This window comes from Aethalodelphis obliquidens, unplaced genomic scaffold, assembly GCF_003676395.1.
Source record: "Aethalodelphis obliquidens isolate GAN/ISIS:26980383/991018 unplaced genomic scaffold, ASM367639v1 scaffold11, whole genome shotgun sequence".
Taxonomy (NCBI): Eukaryota; Metazoa; Chordata; class Mammalia; order Artiodactyla; family Delphinidae; genus Aethalodelphis; species Aethalodelphis obliquidens.
This window is the reverse complement of record NW_020837955.1, coordinates 10775005-10786361: the sequence shown is the minus strand read 5'-3', so window position 1 is coordinate 10786361 and position 11357 is coordinate 10775005. Positions and strand designations below refer to the sequence as shown.

The window sequence follows — 11357 nt, the reverse complement described above, 5'->3', positions numbered from 1 at the left end:
AACGGTCAGGAGACTCCTGGGGAAATGGCAAGAGACTTGTTAGCCTTGCCTCTGCTTCCCGAAATCTGGATTCTTTCACTACATTGTTTTTATTGGTGCCAGTTACTATGCAAATCGTGTTGTGAGGGTGAGGATATACCACAATGACTGTCAGCGTCCCTCTCAAAGCTCATAATCAAATGGGAGGACAAACAAACATCAATTACTGTGGTTGTGATAAAAGTGTTAAGTGGTACAGAAGCAACAGCCTCCTGGAGTTGATGGGATCTTCTGAACTGGGCTCGGTAGGAGCAGAGCTTTGGGAGGTGGGGGGCGATCATTTGCTGTTTCTTCTTTCTGGGCATGATTCTCCATTTGCTGGTAATCCTGGCACCCCAAATCCCACAGCAGGGGTTTGGGTGTCAAGCCGGACTCTACATGGCTTCCAGCAAAATACGGTGACCAAATTCCTTGGCCACACAACAAGCAGAGGCTGCCTCTTAAACTCACCTGGGGTGCAGACGCCTCCGTAACTTTCTAAACTGGTGAAAAGATCAGAGCTGAGCCTGTGTTGACAAAACACTAAGAACTGGGTAAACTGGCTCCGTTCTCAAGTGCAGGCGTGGCAGAGACTGATTAGCAGGAAACGGTTTCCTTTTTTTCCTTGGTTGTGTCCTCCAGCCTTCCCTGAGGCCTTCCCCTGTTCTGGCCCCTGACACGGGGTAAAAGTAAAACGGGCTACGTTTTGAGCACTTTGCACGTACAGTCCTCCCAAGTTCTTTCCCACGCTGCAACAGCCTGCGAAGGGTGATGCTGAAAGGTGAAGGGAGTTTTGCTCAGAGGATGCCGCATTCCTACCTCGCTGAACGCCTGGGGTCTCTAGCCACCTCCATGGTATCGCTAACCTAGGACAAAGCTTCAGGCACTGTAACAATGGGGCAGAGATATGAATCATCACAACCTTCTGACTTGAATGTCTGTCTTCAGCCCAACTAGAATTCCCCAGGCAAGTTATTAATAAAACAAAGCTGTTACCTAAGCAGCTGAAGAAAGCAGTCTGTCTTTCAAATCACTTGGGCCTTTCTTTGGTACTCAATTACTTTCAGAAGATGATACGGATTAGATTAATTTAACAGAAAAAATTGTTCTAAAGTGTATGTGGACACACACCTCAAGTGTTATTCGAGGGCCAGTCTGCCATCTTAAAAGTAAACAGTTCAGAAATCTTTAGAAAATGTTTACCGTCTCAAATATTCAACAAACATTCATAAAATTGGCTACAGTAATACTTAATGGAAACTTCTAAATGAAGGTTATGATCTGCAACTACTGATAATGAAGAATGACAGACAGCAATAAATTATGCAATCAAAATTTTAATAACAAAGATACTATTTTTAACATGGTCAAATATACTTGGCTAAGTCCAGATCTTAAAAAACAAAAGTGTCTAGCCCAACAGTACAACCCATACAGCTTTGTACAGAACATTCCATAGATCAACAGAAAATACAGTTGAGCACAAAAATAAAAAATATTTAAAGAGAATCTCTAAGCAGCATTTTATTTCTGCAAAACAGACATATAGTACTGATTAAATATCTACAAGTGCTTTTCCTTTACAAAAATACATATATTCTTAATAGACTAAGTCATTAACAATGACCTGGTAATCTTTCACTTCAATTTGAATGATTTATAAGCTAAATCTTACAACCACAAAAAGGTTTTTATTTGTATTAAGATGTTACCACTTTTGACCAAAAAAAAAAAAAAAAAAAACTTAAAATATTTTATATTTCAAAGGAAAATTAGCAACATAACTGTACAGTATAGTCTATGATGGTTTTATTTAGTGTGAGGGCTACTCTATTAAAAACTGGTGCTTGCTGTTGTGCTGCCAGATGCAGGAACACAGCACAACACTGGTGCTCCCCCCCACAAGCTCTTGCCGACCACAGCTTCATAAGGACACTTGGGCCCCCATCCCCACTCAAAAAAATACAGCGAAAGAAAACCAACCCCAAACAACGTTAGGCTGATCCCGTTCCATTTCGAATGTGCAGAACTCCTGCTCTGCTGGACTGATGTGAAGTCCACGGATACATAATCTATTCACTATCTCTGCACTGCCCAGAAATATTTAATCTTCAGTTTGTACTAGATTAGTTTCTTATTCCATGAAGCTCTGAACGATGGAAGAAAACTGGACCCAGTATTTAATATGTTTCACTTGATTCTAGATTTAAAGGTAATTAAAATTAAAAAGCATTTCTGAATAATGACTCAAGTTTTGAATCCTAGAGAAAGGGGCATAACAAGTATTCGGACACATTCTAATGAGCATTTAAAATAATTTATTTTTGTTTAATTTTGTAACTTTCTGAAAAGGAAGTGCTCGAGCATTTTAATTCTATTTGAAAATATAGTAAGGATAGCAAATAAACACACTACTTGTGAAAACTACATTACATTAGGAAGAGAATCACTTTTAAATTATTTGGGAAAATGCCACTGTTTTAAGAAAAAACTATGAAAACCCTGTAATGTATATTTGAGTACATTTTAATGAACTTTCGATCTGAACTTTTTTCAACAAAATACTATCGAACTAGGTATATCAAGTAAATCCAGAATTAGTTGGTTATTTTGTGCTTTCAAAGGGTTTGAGTTTCTAGTATATTTAATATTTTTCAATTTTTATAAACCAGATCTGGCAGACATGTTATATTCCTTACTGTAGGGATAGGTATATATCTTAAAATAATAGCATTTCATGTTTCTAACCCAGAAAATTAAAGTTATGGCAAACTCACTCATTTTTGTAATTCCCACAACCAATATCTGTATCTCACTGGTATAAAGCACAGCCTGCTGGAAAATTCCTTATGGTAAACCAGAGTATATAATGGAGTGCATCCATCTTTATCCGATCCAACGCGGTTTACCAGGTGGCCTGTCAGGAAGACTTCATAATGTGAGCTTTACTTGAGGTGGCCCACAGCATGCGCTCCCCAAAAGATCGGTGTGAGGACAGGGCTTAACCTGGTGTATATGCTCTTCATCTGGGGCTTATCTTGCCGAATTTGGCTGTATGGCTAGATTCTAAAAACAAAGTCATTGCTGAGAAACAAGACAAAGAGTTACTTTAAAAAAAACCACAGGCCTTTAGGAAAATTCTGCTTTTGAATACAGAAAATGCATTTACTTATGTGAATCCAACAGAATGCACTATTTTCTGTTACAAGTAAGCATGTCCGCACTTTTACCAAAGTCTGTCTTTAATAAAATTTCTCACATTACTAAGAACCCAGGAACTAAATAAGTATAATTTTAGTCTGTATCGCCTCCATGGAATAAAAAGCTTCTCAAATTAGAATTTAAAATCTCAATTTCAATTTTCTTTTCAAAGTGTGTATTTCTCCCACTTTTCATCCAGAGGGAGGCTATTTGTTGTGTTAATCTCTTTTTCACCTTTGAGGATTTCCTAAGATCTGTCAGATGGTGCTGGAAAAACAAGAAACATAGCTGAAAGGAAGTATGTTCTGATTATTGCAAGAAAAACCTGCATTTGATTGATCTTACCATGAAAATTAAGTTTAAAGCCTTTCTTTGGTGATATTTTAGCAATTACTCAAGGTTATTGCCTAATTATATAAAAAGTAACTTGCAGTCTAAAAATTTCCAACCTCCAAACAGTTAAACTGTCTCTCTAACATGGTTACTAACAGTAAAATGTCTTTGGTGATAACTATTTTCTTATGAAAATCTTTCAAAAAGAGATTATTCTAACTTACAAGAGCCTATTTAGATACAAAACCATTGATAAGAGACAGGGACAGAAAACTCAAAATTTATGCAGTAAATCTACAACAGAAACGCACTTTAGCAATGAGGCACTTTCTCTTAAATAGTTCAGTAAAGCTAAACAGTTCACAATGTTATATAACATACTTTTTTCCCCTTAAAGAATCATTTTAAGTTACACATAGTTGAGCAAACTCATTACATTTATAAAATGTGGCATATTAATATGGGACAGATTTTTAATGAATAAAGAAAAATACTTTTCTAAAAGTAGTTAAAAGACATCACCCCAAGGTATCTGGACCTCAGACTGAATGACCTAATACTACCTCATCAGTGAATCTTTTAGTTTATTTGTTTTTATACTTAAAAGTATTCTGTTAATCTGGAGAAAGGGCCATATTTGGATTTTTCTATTAACTAACTAATGTGATTACTTCCGTTAAAGTGATATCTATAAATAAAGCACAGGCCTTCCTTAGATCCAAGGTTCCTTGACCCTTGTACATCTATGATATCTAAAGCAGAGAAAACAGATTACAAAATCCTTTATGGAAGTAAAGTTCTTTCAGTTTGTCGCTTAAGAAACAAGAGATTAAAGAAAAACTTAATTTAGTTTTATTCTCCAATTTTGCAGATTCAGATGATTATTCCTATAGGCTATTTGTATAAGGAGTTTATCTTATTAGCACCCCAAGTTTGTAAAACTAACCACCTGTATATTTTTGCCTGTAAATTTTTCTATACCTCGTTTCTTACAAATTCCACAACCTGACTCGGGATAATTAACTAGGGATTAGTGTATTACTAGACATGAAAGTAGTCCCATACTTAGAAAACCATAGTTGAATATATATGAAGAAGTCTGTGGTTCTAATAGTAATACCACATTATTCAGGACCATCATAAAACGTGTACCTTTCCCCATATAACTGATGCCCTTCTTTATGCAAGGTTTTCACATGTTTTGGCACATATTCCATTGCATTTCAATAAAAGTGTTAATATATTAACATTAAATAAAGGAATTTTATATAAAAGTATTCTCAATTCCATAATTGCTTCCTATATATTTCCTTGGAAAACAGTGACACTACATAAGATGAGGCAACAGGCCAAATTTAATGAGATCATGTATATAAAACTCATTTAAGGCTGCAAGTTTTGTCTGGGGACCCAAAAACATCCAGGTCTCATTGGTGGTTTTTAAAATGCACTCTCAATTTATTTTGAGTTAATTAAAATCAGCTTCCATAAGTAATCACTGACCTAGATGTGACAAGTTTACAAGAAATCTAAAAATTTCTTAGGGATGTCAGGGAACTGCATTTGACAGTGTAGCAAAATAATTTCTGTAGCTGGGGAGTAAATTCAGTTTCTGGTTTAGGGTAACAGTCTGTGCCAACCATTTTTAAAGAGTTAACAAAAATCTGCCTTTTAAATTCTCTTTGTGAGCCCCTCCAAGCACAAACACAGTCTAACAAAGTGAAATTTTAAAAGTATTGCCATAACCTTTTTCACAAGTCAGGCCAAAAACAACAGAAAACTTTAGACTTTTTGACTTAAAACAAAGGTATAAGGAAAAGATAATTATGACGTTTCAGCCTTTTATATTGTGAAATGCATCAAGATTTAGCTGTATTTTGTATGTGTTTCTTGGTCGTACACTGTTTTATTTCTAAGAAGCATTTTGAGATTCAGAAGGCATTACCTTGTGATACATTTTACTGGAAAATGTGGCACATCTACTATGTATACAGTATAAAAACTATGTGTGTAACACACAGATTGTGCTCATGTCAGATTTCTAGAACAAATATTTCTTCCTAACTTTCAAGATTATTTCCTAAGTATTTCAGAGGTTAAATTTGAAACTGAGGAAATAGGCCTAAGTTTCAAAGCAATTAGTAAAACTTAATTTCCAAAAAAGTTTATGGAAAATAATGTAAATGTTAAGAGGTTTAAAATGAAGTTCTTCATATAATTTAAGGTGACAAGACTTTTTTTGACTTGCAGACTCATCTCAAACTGAGTGGAAGACTTAAAAAAAAATGCAAAATCAAGGACATTATCATAGCTCTGACCTTAAAGAACTTATGTATAAAACAATATAATCCCATCTCCCCCTGATTACTACAGGATCTAAAATGAAATATCCTCAAACCATTAATTCTGGTTAGCATGTTTATCTATTACACTGCATTTTGTCTATTTTATACGTATGGTTGGAAATGTGACAGGTTACTAACAGTTTTAATCTACAATTGCTTTGAGATTTTTGAAATCCATAAAATAGCTAATGTTACCTGCTCTAAAAATCCTAATACTTAAATCATCATAACCTTCTGCATGCCACAGTGACACACACCTAAGGCCAACTGAAAAAGGGAAGCAATGTACTTCATTAGATAAGAGCCACAGTATAACAATGCACACGTAAAGTGGGCTACACGACGGCGATGGCGTTTCATGAGGCAGCACCCGCTCGTCATAAGGCATTATGAAGGATTAACCTCACTTACACATTAATTTTGTTAGAAGTAAATGTGACCAGCTGCCAACATTTCAAATGGCTGTGAATCTCACTTCAGCTCTCCAGGAAGTCACATACGTTTTCTGGAGGGTGAACAGGCCCTCCCTGTGCGACTGGTAGACTACACAGACAGATGACTCAAAATGCCTACAATTATAATGTGCTCTAATGTAAAGAACAATTGGAATTCTTCCCCAAAGGACTTGCACACTCAAGAGTGAACTATTTTGCACACAAAAAGCTTACTGAGAACAGGACAGTGGCTCAAGGACCACTTTTCTAAATGTATTTCCCATACAAAATAATTTCAAGATATAATAATTATTAGTTCCTTGTACAGTACTCTACTTAAACAAGAATTAATCAAATAGTAAGTATGTGAAAACTGCAACACCACAAAGATTGAGCCATATTACTAGTGTAATCAAACATTAGAGCAGTCTAGGAACAGGCAAGCAAAATATTCAGAAGGCTGGACCGTGGCTGCACACCTGACGGATTTCAACCATGACTTGTACACTGTGAGACAGCAGATACCTTATGCAGATGGTTCAGTAGCAGAATGGCACTTGCTTTGCTCTTAATAGAAACAACAAAAATGCAACTGACAATTTAGAGACAGACAATGGCCTTATTCGCATGCTGAAAATCTGGTTGTGTCCCTCCAGTCCACACACCGTTCACTGTGCAGTCTGTCGATGAGTAAACACGTAGTGCAGGATTCATTCAGTGGGATCCAGGCCCCGTGGTCTAACCAAAATCAATTCTTGGTCGATACTGCAATACCATGGGGTATGACTATAAAATAAAAACAGATGATGAATAAGACTGTTGATATAAAAATAATATAGATTATACATAAAAGACTTTAAGAACGTGCAGTTATAGCTTACAGTATTTCCTGGTACTGGTGATTATGACAATTAAGGTTGTAATTATCATTAAGACTATATTTTTAAATGGCTACTATTTTCTAGAATCAGTCAAGTTTTCCATAACTGGCAGCAAAGGTGAAGCTGGAAGGCCCGCAGACGTCATACTGCTTGCGTTTGTGAATAGTACTAATGTTAATACTTAGGGCGAGGCAGGGCCTGTGTGGAGGATGGAAAGCTCTCACCTGCATTCACCTGTGGGGCTGAACAAGACAAGCCCGCAGGCTGGACTCCGTCAGGGCTGCTGTTTGTGAGAGCCCATTGAGCCATGAATTAACAGAGACCTCCTGCTATGGATCTAGGAAAACTGGGATAGTGTTTACAAATCACACATCTTAACTTTGACACTTCTTTTCAGGATTTAAAACTTAACTGTCATTTAAAAAATGTTGAAACACAAGTAACTAATTGTTAGACGAAACCGCCTCCTTTCAATAGTTGATACTACTAAATATTTTGACTTGACTATTATATAATTGAATGGTTCAGACTGTCCTTCTGTTTTGCTCCATGTAGGGAAGGTATCATACATCAACATACAGCCCTAGAGAGGAAACAGCTTCCTGTGGTAAAAGCCACACTGCTACTTCTGTGTCTTTTTTACCCCCTGTTTTGTCATATCACATAGAACTCAAACATCAAAGTCAGAAAGGGTCTGAAGAAACAATGGTTTTCCTCTTCTTAAAGGTGCAGATTCCCCTTTTTAAAATGAAATTACCAGGAGCTACTTTTATGAAAACAAGGAAGGGCTGAGATGGCTACTGACTTGTTTCCCCCCTTGTCTCTGTGTAGGTGAATGCAAAAATCCTGTCTTTCTTTCCTATAGACAGAAGTGGTAGACTGAGATTCCAGAACCCTGAAAATGACTTTCTGTAGGTATCATTGCCATGCTACGTCCTGGGAAGTCTCTCTCACCATTCAGCTCAGGGTTGGACTGGAGGGTAGGAATGAAAATTCCTAGATCTTGCTGTTCCCAGCTTAAGAAGTAAGGTGACGCCCTACAGTTTTCTAAGCACTGGAGTAAAAGTCACAGTCTCTCACGGTTTCCATGGTCTAAATCTATTGTGGTTAAATTTTGCTTCCTTGTTTTTTGCTTTTGCGGTACGCGGGTCTCTAACTGTTGTGGCCTCTCCCATTGCGCAGCACAGGCTCCAGATGCGCAGGCTCAGCGGCCATGGCTCACAGGCCCAGCCACTCCGCGGCACGTGGGATCTTCCCAGAGCGGGGCACGAACCCGGGTCCCCTGCATCGGCAGGTGGACTCTCAACCACTGCACCACCAGGGAAGCCCGCTTCCTTGTTTTTATTTAAACTTTTTTCTGTTCCCTCTGAATCAGAATATCTGTGAGTGGGACACAGAAATCTGTATTTTACAAAACTCCCTGGGTTTTCTGAAGTTCAGACAGAGTTGGAGACTGCTACCTAGACGTCGTATTAACCTAACTTGACTACTTCCCATCCTACCTGACCCAACCCAGAGCTTGCCTCTCATTATAATAATCTTTCTAGCTTTGCTTTCCATTCCTGTTGAATCTGCATACTTTCTGCAAATAATTAAGTCACTCGTTCAAAAATCCATTCATCATGCACAGAAGAATCCATCACCAATTCTAGGATGTAGGAAGAGAGGGAAGTAAAATGCCTTGGTTGTCAGTGGTTGGGATTTTCTCAGTTTTTGGCTGAAAATGGTTTTCTCTTCTCCTCCAAGTAACCATTTGTATGTGTGTGTGTCCTATGACAACGTGAAGTTTAAGAATTATTGGTGTTACAAAACTGGAAATGGTTAAGGTATACTTTAAGTCCTATTTGTGTTTCAGTTTGCCTTCTGAAGTAAAATGGCACTGCACGCACTGTAATGAAATGTGGCCTATCACTCCTCTTAGTGTTATGGGACTACACTGAGTGGAGACTGCCAGTCCTCGGTCTCATCATTTACTAAAAGAATCCATACTTCCAAGGTATATATTATTTCAAATGTGATAATTTTAGAAAATGATAAAAATTGGCTGGTTGATGTACTATTTTTCTTAAAAAATAAATTATTTACCATAAAAGTAACTTGGTTTTAGATTTAGAAAATATAGAAAACCACCAAGAAAAAAAGGAGAATCATTTAAATCCCACACCCAAAGATAACCAACAGTCATTTTAATGTATATCCATCTAGTCTTTTTGTCTACATGATTTTTCTTTTTAAAGCTGGAATCACGCTACACATATTGTTTGGTAAATAATTTTGTCCATAAAAGAATTCTGTCCATTAAAAAAATTCCATAAACTTATTTCTACAGTATTTAATATGGTCATACATGATCATTTTTAAAGGCTACATATGATACCTTTATAGAAATGTACAATAAATTATCAACAAATCTTTTACTGCATATTTTATTTCTTTTCTTTTTTTTTTTTGCTATTATAAATTTATTGTGACCCAATGATCTATTCCCCACTCCCCACCCTATCTCCCCTGCACCCTTAGGGTTGGTTCCTAGAAGTAGAACTGCTGATTCAGACAGCATAAGCATTTTAAAAGGCTTTTTGGTAAATGCTATCACACTGGACTTTAAGAAAGTTGTTCTATTTTTACACTTCTAAAAGAAATATGAGTGCTCATTCTTCAGGAGCCTCATCAATAATGAGTACTATTCCTTTCCTCTCTCTTAATTTGGAAATTTAATACGCATATAATAGTATTTTATTTCTGCTTCCATTTTGACTTCTAAATAAGTTAACTACCTTTATACTAGGCAGTTGTGTTTCCTTCTTTTGTGACTTATCATGTCTTTTGTTGATTTTTCTACGGACAGGTGAACTCTGTCCTACAGATTTGTATGGATTCTTTACGTATTAGGGCAGCAAATCTTTCTGTCATATATTGCAAATATTCCTTATTTATGGTATTTTTGCCACGTACTTTTAAGTATTAGTAGTCAACTTGGTTTGTTTTCTTTCCTTTTACAAGTACAATGAGAAAGGCCATCCTCACTCTGAAGTTAGTTAGCTATATTCTCTTCCTGATCTTTGATGGTATCATTTTTAATGTGTACCGTTTTAGCCATGAAAAACACCTCTAATGGGAGGTATGGATTGAATCCCCCCACCCCATCACCACCACCAAAAGTCTCAGGACAATTAACTGAAAACAAACCCTACTAGATCATATCCTACCCCAACATCTATGCTCCAAGTTCCCCGATACCCGGTCAACTACCTTCTCTGCTCCAGGCCCTTGGCCGCCTTGCAGCGCTCAAACCACCAGACACGACCACATCTCTGGATCTTTGCACTGTGTGCCCTCGGCCTAGAGGGCCCTACCCCAGATAGACACACAGCTCTTACTCTCACTTCTTTTTGATCAAAAATCCCCAACTCAAAGAGGTCTTCCCTTGGCTATCTTATCTAAAATATTCTATTTATCTACTTTAATTTTTCTTCTAACACTATAAATTTTACTCATTTATCTTTCATCTGTTATCATTAGAGTATAGGCTCCATGAAGGAAATGAATTTTTTTCATTTTTACTTCTGTGTTCCCAGGGCCTAGAAGATTGCCCAGTGCATAATTAAGGGCTCAATAGGTATTTGTTAATCTTTTTACCCTCCACTAATTTGAAATACTCTTGATAGATTCATGTTCCTGAGCTATTCTTTTTATTCATGTGTCTATGTTTAAGACAGTACCAGATTTTAATTACTTCGGCTTTAAAATACATTTCAGTAGGTGGCCATGAATGTGCCCCATGATCACTCATTTAAAAATGGGACTGACCAGAGGCACCAAGTTATATTTCCTGATGAACTTTAGAATGACTGACTTTGTCAAGTTAAACAAGAATCTGGTAAAAATGTGTTTGAAACTATATTAAACTTCATAATTTAATTCTGGGAAGAACTGACATCACTATAATATTTAATGTACTAAATTTCTTGTGCGCAAAGTGGGATTGTGGTTACATATGAGAAGGTCTTTGATCTTAGGAAACATATGCTGAAGTATTTAGAGGTCAACTGTCATGATATGTGCAATTTAATTTCAAGCGACTCTGTAAAGAAACAATAGATATATTTGTAAAGAGATTAACAAGGAGAAGAGGAAGAAGGGGA

General features: G+C 36.8%; 1 protein-coding gene across 4 annotated transcripts in view; it reads right to left on the bottom strand.

The window, feature by feature from the left end:
- Nucleotides 1–1337: 1337 nt before the first annotated feature.
- The window catches only part of PCGF5 (polycomb group ring finger 5), a 114407-nt gene continuing 104387 nt past the window's right edge, over nt 1338–11357 (bottom strand). For all 4 annotated transcript variants that reach the window (XM_027112026.1, XM_027112027.1, XM_027112025.1 and 1 more), the window contains one exon: nt 1338–7117. In XM_027112026.1, coding sequence (XP_026967827.1) covers nt 7070–7117 — 48 coding nt within the window. In that variant the 3' untranslated portion in view covers nt 1338–7069. The remainder of the gene's footprint in view (nt 7118–11357) is intronic.